Source organism: Crocodylus porosus, unplaced genomic scaffold (assembly GCF_001723895.1).
Source record: "Crocodylus porosus isolate Cpor-Errol unplaced genomic scaffold, CroPor_comp1, whole genome shotgun sequence".
NCBI classification, from domain to species: domain Eukaryota; kingdom Metazoa; phylum Chordata; order Crocodylia; family Crocodylidae; genus Crocodylus; species Crocodylus porosus.
Window position 1 is genome coordinate 62,628,646 of NW_017728906.1, and position 24,502 is coordinate 62,653,147.

The 24,502-nt window shown below is 42.7% G+C and overlaps 1 protein-coding gene across 5 annotated transcripts in view; it reads right to left on the bottom strand.

The window, feature by feature from the left end:
- Nucleotides 1-306: 306 nt before the first annotated feature.
- The window catches only part of PPEF1 (protein phosphatase with EF-hand domain 1), a 73,755-nt gene continuing 49,559 nt past the window's right edge, over nt 307-24,502 (bottom strand). For all 5 annotated transcript variants that reach the window (XM_019529232.1, XM_019529230.1, XM_019529233.1 and 2 more), the window contains 11 exons: nt 24,105-24,151; nt 18,194-18,360; nt 15,628-15,664; nt 14,532-14,681; nt 12,525-12,803; nt 9,329-9,514; nt 7,149-7,291; nt 5,884-5,990; nt 3,603-3,766; nt 2,077-2,161; nt 307-1,657 (listed from right to left, as the gene is read on the bottom strand). In XM_019529232.1, coding sequence (XP_019384777.1) covers nt 1,464-1,657; nt 2,077-2,161; nt 3,603-3,766; nt 5,884-5,990; nt 7,149-7,291; nt 9,329-9,514; nt 12,525-12,803; nt 14,532-14,681; nt 15,628-15,664; nt 18,194-18,360; nt 24,105-24,151 — 1,559 coding nt within the window. In that variant the 3' untranslated portion in view covers nt 307-1,463. The remainder of the gene's footprint in view (nt 1,658-2,076; nt 2,162-3,602; nt 3,767-5,883; nt 5,991-7,148; nt 7,292-9,328; nt 9,515-12,524; nt 12,804-14,531; nt 14,682-15,627; nt 15,665-18,193; nt 18,361-24,104; nt 24,152-24,502) is intronic.

Here is a 24,502-nt window from a genome sequence, read left to right on the forward strand (position 1 = left end):
CTGCTATATGACCATACCTTATATTTATAGTTTTGCGATCACCTATTCCCTTTCACTCACAATCCTGATTCCCCATCAATCACTTCTGGGGCTAAATCTCCAGGAATGTCCATGTCCATGACTGACCCAGACTTGGATCATGCTTGCTTACAGCTTTTCATTGACATCCCAATACTTACCTGTTACGGCCCTGATCCTGCAACAAATTTGTGTGGTCTGAGCTTGGAACCTATTAGGCTCACCGAGTTACATGGGACTCTCCACAGAGAAGAAGGACAAAGTAGGAATACAGGGGCTTACACAGTATTTCTTTTAACATTTAGTTTATTATTTTAGTAAGGAACAAAGAGTAATTTACTGCACAGTTAATACTGAGACCAAGGTACAGCAAAGCAATCAACCAGAAGCTGTGGCGGTGCTTTTAAATAAGTCTTAATAGCCAAGACAAAGGCTTTGGCACAAAGAAAAATGCTTTCTTTTCATTTAGCATCTTTTGTGTGCATGTTTTATTAGAGAAAACACTTAGAAGTGAGCACAATATGAATGTATGTGATTTCTGTGCTACTGATTATGCATGCCCCCCATGCAGACTGGCTGGATATCTTCCAAGCCACCAGAGCTCTATGTTCCAAGCTTGAAAGCAAGCAGAGGTGCCAAGTTCCAGATTTTGCTTTCTTCTGGAAAGCGACTATGCAGTACTGTATAGTTTTACAGTACCTGCAATCATCTGCAACACAGCTGTCCAACTTGGAAGCTGCAAATAATATTAAGGTTGGCTTGTCTGGTATTCATTAGAATAATGTATACTGAAGCAAAGGAAAATAATATTTTATCAAAACATCTTCATTGTCTTAAAAGCAGAATCTTTTATAGGCAGATTCAACCATGGCCAAAGTGATGCTACCCTTTGTAGTCAGCTATAATGGAAAACTTGAGGGGAAATACAAAGTGTAAAAACCACTGCACAACTCCTTTCAGGGTGCTCAATACTGCTTATTAATTGTCTGCAATGACTGGTCACGCACCACAAGAAACACTTCTTCCCAACCTCCCAAGGCTTTAGGTGATATGTTGGCAGTGATCACAGACCTCAATGGCCACAGAAACAGGGACTGGAGTCAAACTTAGGTTGTTAATATGGCAGTGAAACACTCCACTAGCAGGAAACAAACCCACCCCCTTAAGAAGGTAATTAATGTTTTCTCTTCTTTCATTTCTTCCTTCTCCTCATTAGTGTTTTCAAGCTTGGCAACTGTCCACAATCTACAACTGATTTGAGTAATAAATTGTCCGACCAGAACCAGGCTTCTAGTTATCTACCCATATGTTTACCAGGCTGTCTTACAAGAACAAGCAGTCCATTATTTTCCAGCCAGAAATTAGGTATCTCAGCACAGCATGAGACCAGTGGCAAACAGGCTGGCAAGCTTCTGACAAGAAATCCTCAGGGGAATTCTGCTCTTTCACTGGTCCTTTCTCTTTTCAAACTTATGAACCACATGAAATGCCTCTAAAAATTCATTGAAATCAATGCTGCCATCTTTGTTGAAGTCTATGGCATGGGCAAGCTTGTTAATGGCTTCATCATCTATGTTGATGTTCAGATGAGAGCTAAAGAACCTCCATGTTTGGCGAAACTCCTCAATGGAGATCAGACCTGCAAAAAATAGATGAAAGTAAAGGGGCTCGGCACAGCTCACCCCATCTCTACTCAAAAAGCTACCTACCTGCCACTAACTCAATGTATTTGCTGTTTGATGGCTGCAATGCACACATTGCTTTTGCATCAGATCAGAGGAGGGAGAATGCGACGAAAAACGCATAACCAAAAAATGGTGAATCTACCTCTGGGGATGGGGATTAAACAGAAGCATCTTGTGGGTTTGGGCTACACTCTGGCCCTTACACAGGATACAGGCTGTGTGCTTAACTATGTTTTAAATAAACCAGAAAAAAAATCATGTTGGGTTATCATATACTTGGAAGGCTAAAAGGGAGAGGAAAAAATAAAGCCAAAACTTAGAGTGCAATAATTAACAGACCTGCAGTCACTAGGAAGCAGTTATTCTGAAGTACCTGAATGATCTTTGTCAATGATGTTGAAGATTATCTCCAGATCATTTCTGTATCTGCAAAAGGTTTCCACCAATGCTGGTTGAACCTAGTTTGGAAATTGCAAAACAGATCATACCTCAGTATAAGTTAGTCTAATGAGCAGGACACACAAGACAAATTAGAGCACTAATACACAATGTGATCATTATTAACTTATTGAAGTATTCCATTTTTCAAGCAGAGATTCCAATGTGTGATTTCCACCCCTTCAGTAGCTCTAACCTGAACAAAGTATAGCCCAAATCCAACTCCACTTTTAGATGTGTAAATAGCACTTAGACATGGCTCATTTTTAAGTGGTGTTTTAGGCCACTTAGAGTTTAGATGGTGCTTCCTACTGGAAAAGCACGTAACTCCATATACTTCAACAACAACAACAACAAAAAATCAAGGAGGCTACCTAGCTCTTAACCCAACAGCCTAGTTGTTACGGCACTTGCCATGGGAGTGCAAATCAGGCCCATCTTATGGTTGAACCTTTCTCTCTCACTTTCCAGCATAGTTTGCCAAGGCATTCACCCCTCCTCTAAGCTGTCCTATTGAGCTGTTAACAGAGGAAGTCATGGGATACCAGAAAAAGAGCAAACTAGAGGGACTGTGGCTCAGTGGGGCAGCTTCAAGAGGAGAGCTAGAAGGTGACTAGCCCAGGGCACATTCCTGGGAAGCGGGAGATGCAGGTTCAAAATGTTTCTGGATAAGAGAATAGAACCTGGGTCTCCCACTCTCTGGACAATGCCCTAACTTCCAGGATAGCAAGACAAAAGGTGGAAGGGTCTCTGCCTCCCTCTCATGGTTTTCCTGGGACTAATGTGTCTGGGTCTTGCATAGAATTTATGTCCCAACCTGGGTGGAACAAAATCACAACAGAGTGTAAATGGCCACACCTGGTGAGTTGTGCAAGGGGGAACAGGATCAAAAATCGATATAGCTGGTTTAAAACATCACTTATGTGGTGAAAGTTTGTTGTATGATACATACCTGCTAAATAGGAAGTTGGATATGGTCCTATGAGGTTCTCAGTTCCAGGATACCTAACAGCTGGGTGGGTAAGATGCCCCACGGGATGAGTCTTTCATGTCTGCTATGTCATAATTTGTGAACAAACTAAGAAAATTTTGACAGTGCTTGCACATTACAAACATACTCATCTTAGACCTGAACCTTGCATGTCAGAACAGTTCCTCTCTCCTCACCTTCTTAAACAAAGTGAGAAACAACTAAGTGCCAGACTTCCAAAATATGCTTAGCACTCAAGAGCTCCCCTTTTCTCAATTTTTGGAACACACAAGATTTTAGAAGAGCTCAGCTTGCATTTAGGCATCTCAAAGCATTTCTGAGGCACTGACCCTCTCATTTCTCAGACCAGAATGGGAACGGAGCTCTTCCAAAAACCTGGCCCCACATGTGGGTGCTACATGCTTTACAAAAAAATTTTCTTCTAAGTCTCTGGTCTCAAAAGCCACAGAGATGAACCCTTTCCTCTTTACCTCTTTCAGAGGTCGTTCTATTTCCAAATCATCGAAACATGAAAGATAGTCAACACTTTCATCTGACCCAAGCTGCACCAATCGAGAGCGCAGTGTCCTCCAAGGGAGATCCAGATGCAAGACAGATTCCATTGCCAAGGCCCACTCACCGACAGAAATATAACCTGTCAAAGTGGACCACATGTATAGGTATAAATTATACGTGCCTCCTACTAGCACATCTCTGTTGTTTTCAAAAGGGCTATAACAATGTCTCAAATATGGATGTTAAACTCAAAGTGGCCTGTGGGCCATATTCCCTGCTTTGTTCCCTGCAGGCCAAACCCATTTGGTGGAGGTGAACTCCACCTGCCACTGCACCAGGGCTGCTAGAGGTCTAGCACTTTCTGAGGCTCCAGCAGCTGCAATGAGAAGCCCTGCCACCGCAGCCAAGGTTGCTGCAGTGGGGGCAGGTGTCAGAGTGGTTCCCGCCACAGCCACAGCCTCAGCCGCAGCTCACCCTCATTGCCAAGCGCCACTGATTCCCAAAGTCACTGGCCGGTGAAGGCTGAAATTGGCACCACTCCAATACCTCCCTCCAGGGGTGGATCAAGAGCAGATGCAGTGGTACCACTGCACTCCCCTGTTTCTGACCATGGGGCAAGATCAGCAGCCTGGACAATTTTACGTCCCAAAGGAGGTAAGAATTCCCCCTTCTCCTCCAGGGTCAGAGGCACATCCCCTTCACTCCCCTCCCATTCCTCTCTTTCCCACCTGCCACTGCTGAAACCCTGCTGTTGCCTGGGGTGAGGGAAGTTCATGTCCTCACCTAGAAGAAAGAACGTCCCTGAGGCAAGGATATTCTTGAGATTGCATCAGCTAAGGAAACTGCTCAGTGGTTGCAAGTTGTAATAAATTAAACAGTCTTACAAGCCACCAGTATTAATTTCTAACTCCTATACTTAAACTGCACCTCCAGGATACTATGAAGAAATTGAAGAAAATGCACCAGTCTCTGATAATTTAATCCCAACAGGAAAAAATCCTTGTCCCCTACACAGAAAAGAAGTCAGTATACTGAAAAGCATGGCTTTTGTGACACAAACATGTGGAGGGTTGGTAGGGCAGTTATAGAACCCAAGAGGCTCAAAAAGAACTGGTCAAAGCTTTAAATTAGCTTAATGGGGAATGAGGGGGGGAGGGGCTAGTCAGCTCCCATCACTAGGCACGTCTACACAAGACACATTACTGCACAATAGAGCAAATTGCTGCATAGTAAGCATCACTGTCTACATTTGCAGAGCCTTACTGCACAGTAATTTGCTCTACTCAGCAGTTAAAATGCAAGTAGCAAATTAACTACCAAGTAGTCTTCTTTCATATGACATTTTAAGGTTACAACATTCATAGATGAATATCTAAGTTTGATAACCACCTGACTGCTTCAGGGGTAGCTGCACAAATTGGTTTAGTTACTGCACAGTAAGGCAAATGTAGATAGGCAACAGGGACAAAATTTGCTCCCAGTCAGCTGGCCAGCAGGGAGTGGGAGATTGCTCCCTGCCCCTGGGACTTGCCTGCTGTCAGGGTGGGCTCCACTACTGAAGCCTAGGCTGAGACAATATCCCCCTGCCCTGGCAGCAGGGATATCCTGGCCTTGGCTCCATGATTGCTTTCTGCTGCTGGGGCAGGGAATCCACACCCTGCTGGGGGCTCACTGCTAGGTGCCCCACTGGTGGATCAGGGAAAGGGACCAGGACCTGCCCCTCCCCCACTGCTCTTTCCAAGCCTCCTGCCCCTGATTGGGCAGCTGGGGCTGGGAGCTCCCTGCTGCCAGGGCAGGGGCACATTGTCCCAGCCCACATTCTGCCATCGGAGTCTGCCCTGGCAGCAGGAAGCTCCTAGGGGCAGGGAGCAACTCCCAGCCTCAAGCAGGAGACAGCTGTCTCCTGGCTGTCTGCTCCCTGATAGCCCCTGGGTTAGCATTGAGGGGAGCTAAACCTGGCTGCGGCGAGGGTGGCAGAGCAGGGTGGGAACAAATCTGCTCTCAAATTTGTGCACATGTAGATGCCATCCCAGGGTGGGTTTACTCCAGAGTAAAATACTCCAGAGTAAACACTTCCAGCAGCGTTTGCATATGTAGATGCACCCACTGTTAAGATGAAGGCTGAGACCCCTTCTAAGGTGAAGGACCCTTCTTTTTGAATTCCCCAGGTTATGCTCCTCCCTTCTTTGCAGGTGGCTTGTCACCCACTCTGATTTGATCATATACCCTATCAAGAAGAATGAAATGTGGTATTACCTGTATCATTGGGGTCGTATTGTTTGAAAGTTTCAGTGAGTTCTAATTTGTGCGTGTAAATTTTCTCTCTCAGTGACTTTAAGGCAGAACTTTCAACTACACTCACCCTGAGAAGAAAATAGCAATAGACAGTTAAAGAGATGAAATTCTCAAGATCTCTAAAATCTTCTACACAAGGTATGCATAAGCAAGCCTCTGTATCAACTAATATTTTAGATCATCATAGTCTTGATATAAGCCCTCCTAAAAAGTGATACTTCAGAACCAAAAGAAATCTCTGAATGTGTATGATGCTCAGATAATGGTAATCCTTACACAGACAAGTCAAGTCCTTTATACCAGTAAAACAAACCAGAAGGCCCCAAGAGTGGCAAAACTGTGACAATGAACTTCTTGGCCCTGATGCACAACTAAGTTTCTCATTTTAGACATGGCCATTAAACCAGTCTAAAAAGGGAGCCATACAGTGGTGACTCAAATCCTTTATAGGGCATAGGAATGTGGGACTGGAAAGGATCTCCTGGTTTTGTGTCCAGTACCATGGTCTTATAGGCAACCAGGTCGTTTATGCAGCAAGCTCCATCTTAAAATAATTAGGTGTTTTGCCTCCACCAGTCCCTGCAGAAGGCTCTTCCAGAACCTCACTGCTCAGAAGATTTCTAAGCATCAGGTTTTATAGCCAGTTTATACCTATTTGCTTTTGTCTTGCACATTTGCTGTCTTGTACAGGTCAAACCATTACATCCTCTTATAACATTACAGATAACCCTTAAAAAAAACGAAGTAGAGCTGTTGGAAACCACTTAACATGTTTCATTAAAAGCAATCAAAAGATTTAATTAAAAATGAAAAGAAAAACCAGTAAAATAAATGGCTGTATAATTACAGTGAAGTTGCTTGTTGTCTAATATGAAAAATTAACAGATGAGGTTCTTTGGCTAAATGTGATATCTTTTATTAGACCAACTGAATAGTTGGAAAAATTGTTCTTTGCAAGCTTTTGGGCACAAACACCCTTCTTCAGGTATACTATTACCTACACCTGAAGGAGGGTGTTTGTGCCTGAAAGCTTGCAAAGAACAATTTTTCCAACTATTCAGTTGGTCTAATAAAAAATACCACATTTAGCCAAAGAACCTTCTTTATCTATGTCCTTAGACCAATACAGCTACCACCAACAACACTATATGAAAAATTGATGCATTCTGTGTAAATTCCTGCTCATCCACTACAAATGTGACCAGTATGAGTTTTCCTTACTGTACCTTTGGTTAAGCGTCTCTTTGCGTGTGTGTTTACTGACTTGATACTGTACAAAGCGAGGTATCAGATCAGGATTCAACTTGATGTAAGCACCACGATTGCTTCCCTCTTCATAGTAGTTAGAGGCAGAAAAAATAGTGATGACCTGATTTTATAAAAGAAAGAAGTTGATGGAGTTGGTTAAAGCAGTTCCTTTTGCACAGAAACATGAAACTGACCTTAAAAAAATTGAGGCAGTCCTAAGATCTGTTAAACCTAGTTTAAAGTTACATTAAATAAGTAACTATCTATCATTCAGTTTAAAATAAGCAGCACCAATTCTGAAATTGCTTGGGTCCACTGAGTCTGAGGCATCAGAACTACATTTTCAATTTGTCCCATCAAGTCTTCGGAATAACACTTTCTCACACTCATCACAAGGGCAACATTTCCCTGCAAGCTAAATCATGGCTTTTAGTCTCCTTTCCATGCTTCTAGTTGTGCACGTCAGAGAGAGAAGCCCAAAAAGAAAAATGAAATTATTCAGAGAAGTTAGCATCATAAATGTATTGTACCTATCTGAATTAACATATATATCTTTAACCCCTCCCTTTTCCCCTGAAGGAAACAGGGTTAAAGTTGGAGCAGTTTTGCCACATCTGTATCACAAACGAATCATGCAGATATAACATTTGCCATAAGAATTTGCATCAACACCCACTGATATCAATCCATCTATATTCTTAGTTACTTCTTTAAAGCAATCCTATCTATTTACAAAAAATCTACAGAGGCCTGTTTCCTCAAACGTAAAAGGAAGCAAACAAAAGAATATAGTTCCTTTGCTCACAACTCCAAACTTCTTTCAACCAGCTCCTAACACCCCTGTCCTCTCCATTCCCCCTTCTCTCATTTGGGTTGCCAGGACTGTCATTGTTGCTTGTTGCTTTGCTGTTTTCCTCGTCTCTTTTGCCTCCTCCTCTCTCACACACACTTCTACTAAAAGCAATACAGAGAAAGCACCTCTATCTGTATAGTTATATACTACTACTTCTATGTGCCTGTGTTTTGATTGTTTCAACTACCTGACTTCAGAAAACAGCTTAATGTCTCCCTATACAATCTTAAATGAAAGGCTGTGATTACCTTCCCCCTCGACTCACTTCATGTAATGATACAGGGTGAATCTACATGAGATGCTAAGTTGCTCTAACGACGAGCTACGGTGAGGTAGCTCGTCTCTAGGGCAATGTAGTGTTGGCGGGTATGAGCCATTACACTGACACTACTGCACAGTAGCTATGAGCTACTGCACAACAGCTCATTGCTACTGTGCAATAGCATTAGAAACGACCTGTGCAGTGCTGGGACTGCGCACTAAAGGCAGTTACTGAGCAGTCATTTATTACTTGTTTGAGCAAATACTAAATGACTGCCCAGTAACAACTGCGCAGTCCGGTGCACAGTGAGTCTTGATTTTTTTCCATAGAGGAAAGACAGCCTAATCTTTGATAAATAGGTTGCAAACCTAGGTGATAATGTATAAAACACAAGATAAACTTTCTTTAAAGTTTAAAAAAGATAACTGGAATTTTAAATTTGAACAAACAACAGGGCATAACTCAAAGGTATTCCTTTTATCAACATTTTACTAAAGCTGAGGCAAAATAAGAATTAAGACCTAAAGTATTGCTCATATTCTCACCTTAATCTAGTGGTTCAACTCCACTGGCTTTTGCTACCGACATTTTCCGGTGTGCATGAAGACAAAGCTCTGAAGCACTACCAGCAAGCTCTATAAGGTTTCTATAACAATGTACTGATTCTATGAATCTCTGCACTTTGAAGAAAGCTAATTGTTCTGAGACACTGAGAAAGACTTGTTTTGTTTTGTTTTTAAATGCACTTTAGTAAAAAAAAGGTTGGCATGACTCATATAGAGGATTTTAGTGAATTAAAAGCACAGATAAGTATGGTACTATTCTTGCTGTCATTACCAAATTGCCTCTTGATGTTGAGGAGAATATTTTACACGTAACAACTATCGAATTGTAACACATGCAAATATCACATATTCCCTCATACTCATTTTATGAAGCTGCTCTTTTTTTCTGATCAACTTTGCTAATCAGTTTGAAGTTACTAGCCTGGATTTTTCTGTGAAATGCATGCCAGCATTTTACTTTACACACAAGGATCTTACCTTCCCTCCATGGATGACTTCATAACCTTCTTGCTTACATTCATGAGATCTGATGAGCATCTTCAGATTATACTTTTTAAGCAGTCTGGAAGTCACATCAGGGCCAAAGTAGCAACCAGCTCCTCGATATTTGTTTGATGTGCAGCCCTTTTGGGTTTTTGGATCACTCCACAGAATATCAACCACCTGGAAATAGCAAACCAAAGCAACCAAAATCTACTGAGTTGAACTTTTAAGTTTGCATCACACAAACACATTTCAGAAACATATAAAGGAAACATACTTTTCCTTGTTTTGCTTTTCAAAACTACTCTACACACCAGGGCTAAGTACAAAAAGTCATAGTTTCTAGGGTTGAAAGGGACCTGAATAGATCATCAAGTCCAACCCCCTGCCCTGGGCAGGAACGAGTGCTGGGATCATAATACCCCAGCCAGATAGCTATCCAACCTCCTCTTGAAGACCCCCAAGGTAGGGGAGAGCATGGGCTCCCTTGGGAGCCCATTCCAGAGCATGGCAGCCCTAACCATAAAGTGATACCTCCTGATATCAAGCTTGAACCTACTCAATCAATTTGTGACCCCTATTCCTTGTTATCCCAGGTGGTGCCTGGGGGAACAGAGCCTCACCTATTTTCCACTGGTCCCCCCTGGTGAGTTTATAGATGGCCACCAGATCAGTTTTCTCTTATGGAGGCTGAATAGATTCAGGCCCTTTAGCCTGTCTTCATAGGGTGTGGCCTGCTGCCCCCTGACCGTGTGAGTGGCCCTCCTCTGGACCCTCTCAAGGTTAGCCACATCCCTCTTGAAGTGCAACACCCAGAACTGGATGTAGTACTCCAACTGTGGCCTGACCAGCACCACATAGGGGGAAAGGATCACCTTCCTGGATCTGTGTGTGATGCATCTGTAGATGCACAACAAGGTGTGGTTAGCCTAACTGAGGTAAGTCAAAGAGCCAGAGGCTGAACTGATTCAGTCTTTGCAGGTTAGTCTAAACTGCATAGACTGAACCAATAAGCAAGTGAACAGACAATCACTTCTGATTCTGGAAATGCAGCCACATGCCTGCAGTGGTCCAGGCCAGAAACTGGGGGTGCCAGAGCATGCCTCCCAGCCACTGCAGAAGGGAAGGGAGGAGACAAGATCTCCAAGGCTTTCCTCCTGCCTCCCTGCTTGAATGGAGGCAGCATGGCATGCTGAGGCCAGGGGGATGGGAGCTTTAAACCCCACTGCCTGGCCTACATGGGACCCCAGCCCAGATCTATGGGTGAGGCGCCCCTACCAGGCTTATCCCCCACTCCCCACTCCTGCCCCAGGCCACCATCCCAGGAGGGCGGTAGAGGTTAAATCCCATCTCTGGCCCACAGAAAACCCCAGCTGGGTTCTGCCTGCTGAGGTGGGGGGCAACCCCTGCCAGGCTTTTGCTTCTTCGCTTCCTGCTGGATTGCCAGCCTGGACCATGTCTGGCCATGCCCCCCACCTCTGCCAGGCTTTTGTCCTGCTGGGGGGCAGTCCCTACCAGGCTTTTGCCCTCCCCACCCCAGCAAAATCAAAGAGTGGGGAGGGCATGGCCACACCCCAGCCTGGGGCTTGCCTGAGGCAGGGGGAGTAGCCCCTGCCAGGCCCTTGCCCCTGCATTGCTAATCACTCTGGGGGGGTGGGGGGTGCATGGTCACACCCTGGACTGGGGCTCGCATGCTTAGGCAGGAAGGGAGTGGGGTTTCAACCCCACTTCGGCATGCCAGCCCTGGACTCAGGCATAGCCACATCCCCCACCCCTGCTCTCCACTCAAGAGATGGAGAAAACCCCAGCAAGGGCTGCCCTCTCCCCCTCTTGAGCAGGAAGGCACTATCATGGCAGGGGGTGCCCCTTTCTCCAGGGCAAATTCTAACCAGGGTCTGCCTGGCAGGAGTGAAGGAACCCCTGCCTGGCCTTGCCCATGCTCCTCACAGGGGCATGGTCAGGCCAGCAAACTGAGGCATGTGGAGGGGGGTTTAAACTCCCCTCCCTCCCCTCCAGTTCAGCATGCCAGCCTGTCTAGCATTTGGCTATGCCCCATGCCCCTTCGCTTGAGCAGGGAGCAGAAAAGCCAAGCAGAAGCTGCTTTGCCACTGCCAGGCAGACCTTGGCTAGGATCCCTTGTGGCTAGGGGCAGGGGAGGATTGAGACCCTCCTTCCCCTCTGCTTCTTTGTGCCAGCCTTGCTGGCATCTGGACATGCCCCCTGCCTCTCCACTTGAACAGAGACCATGAGAAAAGACTGTGAATGGCTGCTCCACCACTGCAAGGCAGACCTTGGCTGAGGTTTAGAGCCAGGTTTCCTACCCCCTTCTCAGCCAGCCAGAGCAGTGATAGTGCTCTGGTTAGGGAGCAGACTAGTGGGGCCAACTCTGCTCTGCAGAAGCAGACAGCACCACAGGGCTACAAAGCATCCTGGGATGCTGGGGGACTGTGAGTTAACTGGGAAGGGCTCTGCAACATGTATTAATAATGAGCCATAATCAGTGCTACTGCACATTAGCGCAAACGAACAATCTTTTTGTAACAATAATGCACAGTAGACTAAATCTACTGTGCATTTGCATGGGTTTTGCCCACTGTGCTAATGCACAGTAGAATTAGTCTACTGCACTCAACACATCTCATGCAGATGCACCCACTAATGACTTAATCTTGCCTTCTGGAAAACAAGCCAAAAATAGGAGGAAGAACATACAAAGTCTCTTCTCCCTGAGCTACTTGTAGGGCAGATACCAACTCCAAGGAACTGGTTCAACTTAGCATCCAGTCTGCCAGTGTATATTTTGCAGTCAGATGATGGGTACATCGTATCACTGATGCCTACTGTAGCCCACTAAACTAACAAGATGCTTTGCACCACTAGATCCTAACAGCATAAAATCAACTGGATGCATTAGATACCGAAGAGTATTCTTAAAATGGACTGGAATGCTTGATACTTGGAAGAACAGAATAAATATAAACTCACAAGTCTTTCATTAATAGGGCTAAAAAATGGTTATGCATCTGAATAACCACTGGCTGAAAATAGATTTAGTCACAGTTAAAATACCTTGACTGTCCTGAACAATGTGTTTGTCACTGAAAGCCCACTTCAGAATCAAACCACTTGCTTGCACAAAATAAATTCCATTTTATAACTAAACTTAAAGTCTATTCCTGGTTCCACATACTTGTTTCCATTCCTTTGCCGTCAATTCTGGCAGCTTACGAGCACTGGACTCCAGATAGTGCATCTGAGGGGGAAGGTCAGAGCGGGTACCACCATGAAGGCGGCGAGTACTTTCCTCAGAATCTGAGCGGTCATTAGTGTGTGGTCCTCTATAGCCAGACGTTGCTGGAGACTTGGCCATTTGTTTCAGTATAGAAGAATGCTGCTCAACCAAGCCAGTTCTGTTCATGCTGGATTTTTTCTCTGTATGTGGCTTTGGTGGTTTCAGCACAGACTTCATCTGAAACAAAAACAGACTTATCATTGCATCTTTAATGGCACATACAGAAATTCAGAAAGGTCAATAAAATACATATCATGTTCCCATAACTTTACACAGCATTTAATCATAGTGATGGCTCTAGCTTCTTCAACATGGAATAGATGGCAAACACTGACACTCGCCATTAATTATTCCCAAGATTGCATTTACTCGTGAGTAATCAGTGATGCTCAGAGGTTGTTACACTATCTCCATTTTCTCTTTCTGAGGATTCCTACAAGAGTTCCCATATTACTTTAATACAAATGTGTCTTTATTTAGTAAAGAAACAGAAAACAGATTCTCCTATATTTTTCTTCCGTGAAACCTAGACATCTAAGTAGAGGATATCTCCCCCCACTACCTTGAACAATATCTGAAGAGATATCACATGGATTTAACAATATGAGCAGATCTCAGTGGGGACTGCCCAGCACAGTCTAGAATGTGGCTTACAAATTAAACTACTTCAATATTCTCCTGTGAAAATTATTTCACCAGGTTAATCAGACACTGCATAATGTTTCACAAGCAACAGGCCAAACACAGAGTTGATATAAATATCTATCCCTGATTTCAGTGTGAGCTCAACCCTGCTTAAATTCAGAGCTGAATCTGACCAACTGCTGAGCTTGTTTGTTTGTTTGATTTTTGTTGTTTTGTTGTGTTTGTTTTAGGAGGGTTATTTGGGGGGGGGGGCACGGACATGGTGGGACATCAGCTTGTCGGTGGTGATCCTGACTCTGAACTACAGGTCTTTACACTGATATGGAGTCTCAAGGAAGTTAAGCAGAGCCCTCACAAGTGAAGGTGCCTGCCCACACAGATCAGATTGTAGGATCATAGCTATAGCACATATTTCTCTGCGCAGAAAGTTGAACTTCACTGAAAAAATAAATTCACAAACTAAACTGATTTCCTGATTGCTTTGAAACTTCTGAGAGTTGTTAACTTTTATATTTTCTAGGATAACACAGTCTTACAACAGGGTGACTCAGATCCACAGCTGGTACAAGCTGGTATAACTTCCTTGAGTTCAATTTATCTACGCTGATTTATAACAACTAAGTACTGGGCTCAGAATTTCCACTGATACTATATCCATTCTAAACATGTTTTAAGAAATCACTGGCACTCTTTTCCTCTCTTGATCTCTCTAAATTGGTGGTGCTCAACCTTTCACCCCTGCAGGTCAGATGAGTGGCTCGGGGTCCATCTGTGACCCAAACTAGGCCCTGGGGGCCTGGCACCAAACCCTCCCACTCCCTGAGTATTGGGATTGGGGCCTGGCGGCCTGGCACTGCCCCCTCCTGTCCCTCATGCACCCTCTTCCGCTCCCCATCATGCTCTGAGATTGGGTCCTGGGGAGGCCAGCACTGCCCCTTCCCACCATGATTGGATGCTGAGGGCTCAGTACCACCCCCTCTGGCCATATGTACCGGGATTGGGTGCCAGATCCAGCATGGAAAGCCCAAGGCTCCCCATGGGTCCAGAGATTTGCAACAGGGGAGCCACTGCTCCCCTGCTGCCACGTTTCCAGACCCCTGGGGAGACCCACGGGCCAGGTGACACAGCATCACAAGCCAAATCTGGCCTGCAGGCCAGAGGCTGAGCATCTCTGCTCTAGACCTACAACATTCTTAGACAACAATACTTAGTCTTTTTACTTATAAATTATTTAAACAAAATAAAATACTGCTATCTTACCTTATTTCTGCTAAACAAATTCAGGAGATCTAAATCTGTAGTGTCTGAAATCCCTCCATGCAAGATTAATACTTTGCTGTCAATTATAGTAGCAAGGGGAAGCCAGCTAAAGACGTCTTCCAGAAGGTGTAAAATTTTTTGCCCATGGTACTGTAAAATAGATTATTGTGTTAAACGCCATTCCTGAGAACCTCCGAAGCTAGTCACAGCAAGTATAAAGTAAGGAAGTATCTCTGGGTTCATCCTGTGGTTGGGGTTTCAATATTCTGGGGGAACAATTCTACCCACTGATGTAACCTCAAAAATATTTTGTTATTTATGCTCAGAAACTTACATTAAATACTGCTTGATTCTGAGTTGATCAATTCTCTGCTCTGTGTGAGTGTGTGTGTGTTGTATTTTCTACAAACTTCACTTCATAAATGTACTGGATATAAAAAAATCATGGACTAAATAGAGACATTGGATTTCTGGCACATTATAACCTACCTGACATCTGATAACCCCAGGTAACTTATCTGCATTTTACAAGCTACATTCTTCTATCACCAATTCAACATCCCCGTCTTCTCCCTTCTTACCCCCTTCCTGCCTCACACCTATTGTCTTCCACTCCTCTGACCTTCACTTCCAGGCACTTAAATTTTCACAGACCTGCATTTTGCATTGTTGCTTCTATTCTATTGGAGAGCACACAATTCACCAGCAGACTCTCCACATGCCTGAAGAAGCATGTTTGTGCCTGAAAGCTTGCAAAGAACAATTTTGCCAACTATTTAAGTTGATCTAATAAAAGATACTACATTTACCCCAAAAACCTTGTCTGCCTATGTCCTTAGACCAACATGGCTACAACCAACCACCCTGTTGTATTTTCTGGTATTTGCTGTATGGCTTTATAAGTTTTTATGATTACTCTTCTTGCTTCACTGGGTATAATATTCTATTCTCACTTACACTGGTATGAATACAAAATAATTTCTTTTACCTAGATGGAACTACTCTGTTTCTAGCTTTTTGTAACTGTGAGCTAGTCTTGTAGTTAACATAGGATTTGTAAATGGCAGAAAAAAATTAAAGGGGGGAAATATCTTACCCGATACTTCTTCATCACTTCTTTTGTGAAGCCATATCTGAAAAAAGTGACAGCACCATGAAATGGATTTCTGACTGCCTGTTTTGCACTATAACTTTGCAATAATTCATATAAGTCATGTGAAACCTTACATCTATAGAAATCTATTAGCAACACATTCTCTATAAAACTCCAATGATATGCTGTGGGTGAAGATGCATGCACATTTTGATCCATTTCAAAAGGGGACTACTTCAAGAGGACAGTAGCTGTTACTAATTGCAATACATGAACCATCTGGTAATGATACAAACTTAGCAAAACTGTTGCAACTTTAAACCTGAATGAAGTATTGAAGTTGAAGCAGGTGTTGTTACATTTCCTGCTCCTTAACAGATAGCAATCAGAATGTCACAGCTGCTGGACTTTGGAAACATTCCCCTTCTGAAAGGCTCCAAATATCTGTGTCCACACCCTATGGGGATGCTCAAGAATTCTCCATCTCCTTTTTCCTGCTCAATTCCTTAGTGGCCAGACCTTTTACCAAACTAATTGTACTCATGAACATACTTTTTGCTGTTCTCACTGGTGACATGTAGGGGGTGCACCCCCTGAGATCGGCCATGCCCCCCCTGGAAGAGCCTCCGTGCTCAGAAGCACATTCCCCCATCTGCCACTGCTGCCTTCTCCACTCTCCCAGGGCTGGAAGGATCTTCAGAGCTCCCTGCCTGCTCCAGCTGGGCTGTGTGAGGGCTGGGCTTACCTAGGGCAGTGACAGTGGCAGCAGCTTCTCGCACTTGCTCCTGAAAGGGAAATGCAGTATGGGAGAGCCCAGCCCCTCCCCTCTGCCACTGCTGCTGTTCCCAGTTAGGCCCAGTCCCTGCACAGCCCAGCTGGAGGGTGAAGAAGCAGCTCTGAAACTTCCCTCGCCCTTGGGTCAGCAGGAAAAGCAAGCAGTGCCTGGAGAAGATGGGAGGAGGTACAGACATGCCTGTAAGCATGCAGGGGAAGGCCAGAATACTTACCTGTTTTGGGGACTTTAAAAAGTTCCCAGAGGCTACTGCAGTGTGGTCTGCCTACACTGGTGGGTTAGCAGGGGGGAGAAGCCTGGAAGCAGGGGTACAACAACTCATACAATGTGGGTGGCTGCTCCTGCATCCCCCTTTGCCAAACCCTGGATCTGCCCCTGGCTACAGGACTTAAAAGTCAGTGGGAACTGCAGTCCTAGACAAACTGACTGTGTCTGATCCCCTATTCATTTTAATACCACGGCAGCTTCACTGGCATCTCCCTGGTTTCAAAGCTTGATTGAAAGCCCCATTCCTGTCAGTTTTCAAATCTGCTAGTACATGATGCAGTCATATAGAACACTTCACCAATTAGGAGGAATGTGCAAGGGTTATCTTTACTCATTGCCTCATTGACAGATTACACTTTTTCACTACAAATCTGGTTAATACAGATGTCCTCCATGTGTTAATTAAATGTTTTTTTAAAGTAATGCTGGAAAAAGAATTATCACGTGCAACACAGGGATCCACTCACATGAATCATCAACAGGGTCTGAGCCACTGGTCTCAGAATGTCAGTGTAAACATCTAGCACTTGACCCAAAAGGAGTATCTATTATCTTGTGAGTACTAACCAGGCTGGGAAACAACTGGCTAAGCAGAAGCTCTGCAGAAAAGCACCTGGGGGTTATAATGGACAATAAGATGAATATAAGCCAGCAGTGTGCGCATGTTGTGAAGGGCTAATGGCATATTGGGTTGCATTAGTAGAAGCATTCCCAGCAGAGTGAGGGAAGTGATTATTCCTCTCTATTTGGCATTGGTGAGGCTGCATCTGGCATACTGTGTCCAGTTTTAGGCCTGCTACTACAAAAAGGATGTGGACAAGTTGCAGAGCATCCGGTGGAGGGCAAAGAAAATGGACAGAGGGCTCAGACACATTACTTCTGAGGAGAGGCTGATGGAACCAGGCTTATTCAGACTGGAGAAGAGAAGAGAAGACTGAGAGGGGATTTCTTTGCAGCCTTCAAACCTTCAATTACCTGAAGGGAGGTTTGGAAGAGGATGGAGTTAGACTGTTCTCAGTGGTAGCAGATAACAGAACAAGAAGCAATGGTCTCAAGTTGCAGCAGGGGAAGTTTAGGTTAGATATTAGGAAAAACTTTCTCACTAGAAGCATAGTAAAGCACTGGAACAGGTTACCTAGAGAGGTGGTGGAATCTCCCTCTTTGGAGGTTTTTAAGATCCGACTAGACAAAGCCTTGACTGGGGTATTATAGCGGGGATGGTCCTCCTTTGAGCAGGGGGTTAGACTAGATGCCCTCCTGAGGTTCCTTCCAACCCTAATTTTCTATGATTCAATGATTCCAAGCACTAGAAAAGCACACAACATATATCTTACCACATGCTTATCCAACATTTGTTAGACAGCATTAGAATAATATGGATCAGGATGCCCAACAAAATTATGGCTTCTGCAAAGAGAAACTAGCTTCATCATAACTTTATCAAACCATCTAAAAGTTTTTAAAAACTATTGAACAGTTTCATAGAAAAAGATCACAAGAAAATGTTACCTCAGGTTTATGAGATGGTCCTCATGGTTCCCTCTGTTCAAGTGTAAATCATTAGGGTAGACAAGAAGAAATGCAAACAGGATGATGAGTATTTCCATGGAATTTTTCCCTCTATCAACAAAATCACCATTAAAAAGGTAAGGGTTTTTTTCTGAAGGCACGCCATTCTGCAGAAAGAAACAAAACAATGCTGTTTGCCAGATTAGGCATAACTGAAAATTAATTTCTGAATAGGAATTCTTGGGTCTTTGAGACTGTAAGTTTCGTCATGCTTTTTCTTGGTAGTCATGGGGTAAAGGAAATGAAATTGTAAATGAAATGGATTATATTGCTAGACAATCTGCATAAAAAATTAACTTGAAAAAGTAACACTATTATATTTTCTCTCTTCCATTTGGTACAAAGTTTTCATAGAATTGTTTTTTGCATTGCTGGTAGTCTGCCAAGCACTTGCTAGTGATGCAGTGTGGCCATCTGGTCACATGCTGCTATCTCTAATCTTTGCTTCCACTTGCCAAATCATCATCAGCAATCACTACATTACTCTTCCAATATAATACCATTTCTCCATAAAAGTTATCACTTCAGTGAACTAATGGAAAGGAAATCTATGTATTCTGAATGGGAGGTGAAGAATCCATGAGAAATTTTCTTCAGGTGTGGTCCACACTGAGAGAAAATCTGTGGAGCACTGAGTTTGCATACACAAGAAAAAAGTTCCATGTCCTGCACCTACATTGTTCAGATTCCAATTATTTAGAAATTAATGAGAAACATAAATCATGAAATTAAATCAGATGAAAGAAAGATAGGCAGACAGACAAGAATCCTTGAAATGTTTTAATCTTTATAACACTGTTCAAATTCTATCATCTTACACTTTGCTAATGGTTCTAAATGTATGATCTGAAAGGTTCTACAGCTCTTGGAGCATGGGCTTTGCGGCTTATAAGAGTTGAAATCCTTGCTTTACAGTTCAGCAGATGTAGGGTAATTCATTATTATGAAAGATGTATATTAGGGAATCTGTTGTATGACTTACCAAGACTGGTTGTCAACATACCAGTGGGTACTGTCAGCTTATAGAAAATGTGACAGCAATGTTTATATCATCATCATTTCTAGGGAGTATACATATTAGAACTATTTATTCCGTTTTTCAATGGCTATTGAGATCACCCTACCACAAGAAGATAACTGCCTGCATATACTGGTATACCTGTGACCACTATCAGTTTATTGGCATACATGTGACCAACACAGCAGCTCCAGTACTGTGAAGTCATCTGAAGTATTCTATTTATAAGACAACATAAATGTGTTCTGAACAGCACTTAGTCACTCTTAGAGGATATTTCTAATGAAGGTATGACATTTCCTAGGAAACTGCTTTCCAATAAATACATTTTAAGAAATTAAATGGGACACAAGGTGCATCTACCTGAGATACTAAATGAGTAGTAGACTAATCTACTGTACATTAGGATGTCACAGCAAAAGATGCGTTAATGCACTAATGTGCAGCAGAATTAATCTACTGAGCATTAACATTACTTAACAAGTGTGCGCTGGTGCTACTGCACAGTAGCATTTATTGCGCATTAAGTTAGTTCTTGCTATTATAGATACTAAACTTAATGCATAGTAATTACTGCACATTGATGCATATGTAGACACACCCATGATGTAGCTAGCCACTACAACCCTGAGTAACATGCTGATCGAGTGGCACACAGCCTGATCGAAACTTACAGAAGCGATTAGTAAACTTTACTGATTCCAGTGGGTTTAAGATTAGGCACTATGTTATTAGAGTTCTACACAGCCAAGGAGATGAGAACATCTGATTCCTGACTTCGCTTTCTCAGCTTGTGTGATGGCACAGACTGAGAATGCTGCAAAAGCAAAATGCCCACACCCTGCTGTGTTCTCTCTCTGACTGATTCAGGAACTGGATGAATCAAATAGAGTTCAAAGGGATCAACCATGAGAACCTGAAGATCTAGTAAGTGAAAAGGGTTAAAATGTAGAAAAAGAAATCACAGTAGGAATCCCTGAGGAAAGGGGAAAGGGTGTAGAACATCTACAGAAGGGAAAGGCACAAGGCAGCAGTGACAGCACATGAAATTGAATAGTAACTGAAGGTTGTTCTCTGAACACTCCCAATTTTTTCTTGGACAAGCTTGTCACAGTTCTTGTTTGTAAAACCAAGTTTATTTTTTGCAGCAACCCCCCCCACCTGTGATCAGATTCATGTGGCATTTTTAATACTCTCCTGTTTCCTTGCAAAAAATTATTTTGCTTCCACTTCTCCTATTTTAACTAACAAAAAGAGCAAATCAAAATTAAATCTAAAATGCATGAGATGTTGAGTATGAGAACAAAGGTAGCTCCCTAATGATTTGCAAAGCAGTGGTGTGAGACTGTTAGCTGCTGGGCCTCATTACAATATCTTCTGGGTTAGTAGTTAATTAGTTTCCCTTTGTCATCTGTCTTCTTGCCAGTTTCAGGGTATCTCTACATACAGCATTGATTTCACAGACTAATTTGGTAACACACAATTCAAAATTCCAAGACGCTGGTTTGTGATTATAATGGTACAAAAATTAATCTGGTGAATGAAGAAGCATCTACAAATCACTGCTTTGAGGAAGTCTACAGCACCCTTTTTAACAAGCGAAAGCTATAGATATCAAGCAGTGCACAATGTAAATTGCTTCAAGCAACATTACATTCATCATCTGTAGATGGGTAATCCCTAGGCTTCTCTTGTTCCACAGTGGTTAGTGGTTTGGCGGTATGCAAATGCATTCTGACAAAAGGCATAAAGATAATAAAGTAGTATTAAGAGCCATTGCTGGAACTGAATCCTGCAAAAGGGGTTAGCACTCATCTGGGTACTGTGCTGAGTTCATTAAATTCTTCAGTGGAGCATTTACACTGATACTGTGTTGTCCCAAATGAGAAGGACCTAATAGCTCTCATTGCTTATTGGAAAATATTCCTTTTAAGTTCAGGGGTGTGCTGAGGATAGAGGTGCAAAAGGAACCTAGTGGAGCCAATTTGCCCCCTGCTATAAACTGTAGTTCTACTTACTGTTCCAGCTTCTGAGTGGTCTGGAAAGTACAGAATGAAGGATTGAAATGCATACCTATTTGGAGAGAAATGAATTGGCACAGAAACAAGTCACTGTATCCTCATCTGATTTCAAAACAAGTACATGCACCCCTAAGCAGAGACTGGATTGCCAAGCACAGTTTTGATGGTGATTTGCATGTTTTCTGAATTGTGAACAGTTGTGAATTGTGATTTACACAGACTAAGCATCTAGGGCATTCACAAGGGTGAGAGCAATGTCTCATTCTTATCCCGTGGTACCTTTAGGCTAACTATGAACAGTAGCTACAGAACAGCCACACAGCACTTTACTATCCAAGAAAATTGCTGCAAAAAGATATACCTTTGCAACATACAATAACAGCATAGTCTGCTGGGCACACACACATCTCATTCTCGCAAGATCTACAAGACTAAGGGATATTTTATGGTGAATCAGAGAGTCAAGGCAGTGTTGCTAGAAACATTTTAAAAACCAATTACAGCTAAAGGTTGAACTGGCCCCAGCAGGCTTAGGGTAGAAGACTGACAGACAGACCTTCTTGTGTCACCTCCCTGACTCATGCCAATACAACTGCTCTGATCCAGGTTGATTTTAATAAATGGCCAGAAGGGGCCATTTGGAGTAAGAGCCCTGAAGAGCATTATATGTTAGGCAAGAAGACGGAATCCAGGGAATGAAACTACATTTGAAATAGTCTTTGAGAAAAGCCTGTGGAAACAGTTGTTTTAGAACTGGCCTGCAGGAACCCTGAAAGTAGTAAACTATGTGTGTGTGAATGAAACTGTGCTTTGCAATCCAGTCTCTCTGCTTAGGAGCATATGTACTTGCTTTGAAATCAAATGAGGATACAGTGACTTGTTTATGTGCCAATTAATTTCCCTCCAAATAAGTATGCAGCTCAATCCTGCATTTTGTACTTTTCAGGCCACTCAGAAGCGGGGACAGAAAATTTGCCATTTTTACAGTCTCCAAGAAAGATTCTGTTACCAGCATCCTAATAATGGAAGGCTTGGTGTGAAATATTGGCCCCACAGTTTTGTTTGTAGAGTCCAGAATTCACAGTTACTCTGAGAGCTTTCCATTTGTATAATATTATCCTGGTCAAATGACAACATCAATGTCATCTGCGGCATGCTTTTAAAGGCTACGCTAAGTTTAATTTGCAGATGTAAGTATATCCACATTCTAACATTCATTTCCAAAATAGAGAGTTTTTACCCTGCCAGGTGTTGAGTATTGAAATTAATCTAAATAAAGCTTTTCTATCATGTCATTCTAATCTGCAATTTCAAAATGGAAAAGTTGTCTCATTAAACTGACAGCTAAAAGACAGGAAGCCAAGGAGTAGCTAAAAATGGTAACTTAATAACATAGAAAGATGACCCAGGGAACAGGTCAATGGATCTTTTGAATTTTTGTTACTGTTTTTAATTAGGTTTCTGCTTGAACAAAATATTCAAGTTTCCACTCATCAGCTGTCAGCTGCAACATGTAATTGAAGCAGTCAGACACAGAGGAATTACATCATTTCAGCACCTGGTTTAACTCATGCCAGCCTTTGTTCAATGGAGATGAATATGCAATAATCAGTCATCAAAAAAAAAAAAATCAGAGGGAATATCTGCTAAATTGAAAGGTGGTGATTCATGCTAAAATGAAAAGAAATTTGGAACTTATTGTAAGAAAAATTATTTGCTTTCAGCTAAGTATATGACTGCTGAGGAGAAAGCCTGGCATTTTCTTTTTTTCTACATTAGTGAAGCAATTATGTTTCAACAGGAAATGCATGAATAGCTGCTGAAAGCTAAATGGAAATGCCCAAGATATTTTCACTAAACAATCATTTTTGAGAACTGGAAAGCTTTTATGCAGACAGAACTGCTCTGTGCTTCCCATAAATAAAAAAAACACCCTTTTCAGATACACAGTAAAAGGTGTGTTATCTAGCTCTTTCCCATCCGGAATGCTCCATTAACCAGCATCTGTCATTTATTTATGGCAGTGGATCGATGCAGCAAAAGCAAAACCGGAAGTCCCACCATGGCACTTCTGGTTTTGTTCATTCCCACTTCTACCTTGAGGACCATGGCCTGCATGGGGCTCCCCTCCCTGTCGCCCGGCACACTGACACCAGGGAGTGAAAGCCCTGGTGCACCGGCAAAGATGCCTCCAACATGCTGGAAATAAGCTCTCAGATAACCAGCATATTTGATTAACCAGCACCCCTTATTCCCCACGGATGCCAGATAACAGCTTTTACTGTACATTGAAAGGTTTAAAAAGCCAAAGAAAACTGTTGTATTCTCCACCATGAGCTGAATCATCCAGGATTATAGAGTTACAGCAGGGATGCATTTGGCTCCTTATTTTTGAAGAACTAAATCTTTCCAAAAGTGTAGGAATGGGATTTTGTAGAAATTACAAGGAGTTAATCTGTCATGTTGATTCCTCTGACCAGTCCGTGCCCTCAGTGCAGCATTCACTTAGGACTGTCAGAGAGCCCAAAACACCCAAGTTTCTCTTTTCACAAAGTCAGTGTAGATATTGAGATGGAAAGATGGAAGCTGCCCAAGAACCGATACAAACTATTGTAACGAGTTCTCTTTTTTTCTTTCTCTCTCTCTTTTATTATGTCTATATACTCACACACACATACGCATGCATACACACACACATGCAAACACATTCCTTGAATATAATATATACTAAACAGCAGCTAGCTGGTGTTCAGCTGTTTTCCTAAAGCCAGCCCTGGAGTAAAGGATGTTTTACTAACTGAGCATTATTTACCTTATAGAATATCAGCAAAAGATCATCCAGTTTTCCATGCAAATCACCTAGAGGGAATAGAGCATTCCAAGTTTTGTAACAAAGTAGGGAACAAGGTGTCCATTACAGATAAATGAGAAAGCTGGAGCTACACTATAAGTAGTTATATTAACACGCTTTGTCATGTTTTCTTTTGCAGAGCTGTCCTTGTTTTTTAAATATGCAGGCCAAGTTTCACACCTAAATCTGTCCATTATGTACTTGATGGAGTACGTAATTGCTTAACTAAAGCCTTAAGCATTGCAAGTGCGGGCTGTTTAATAGTATCAGATCAGAGGCATGCTTGAAAATCGTTGTTCAAATGAAGATCCCAGTGCTCTATGGCAGTGGTCTCCAAACTTTTTTGATCGTCCACCCCA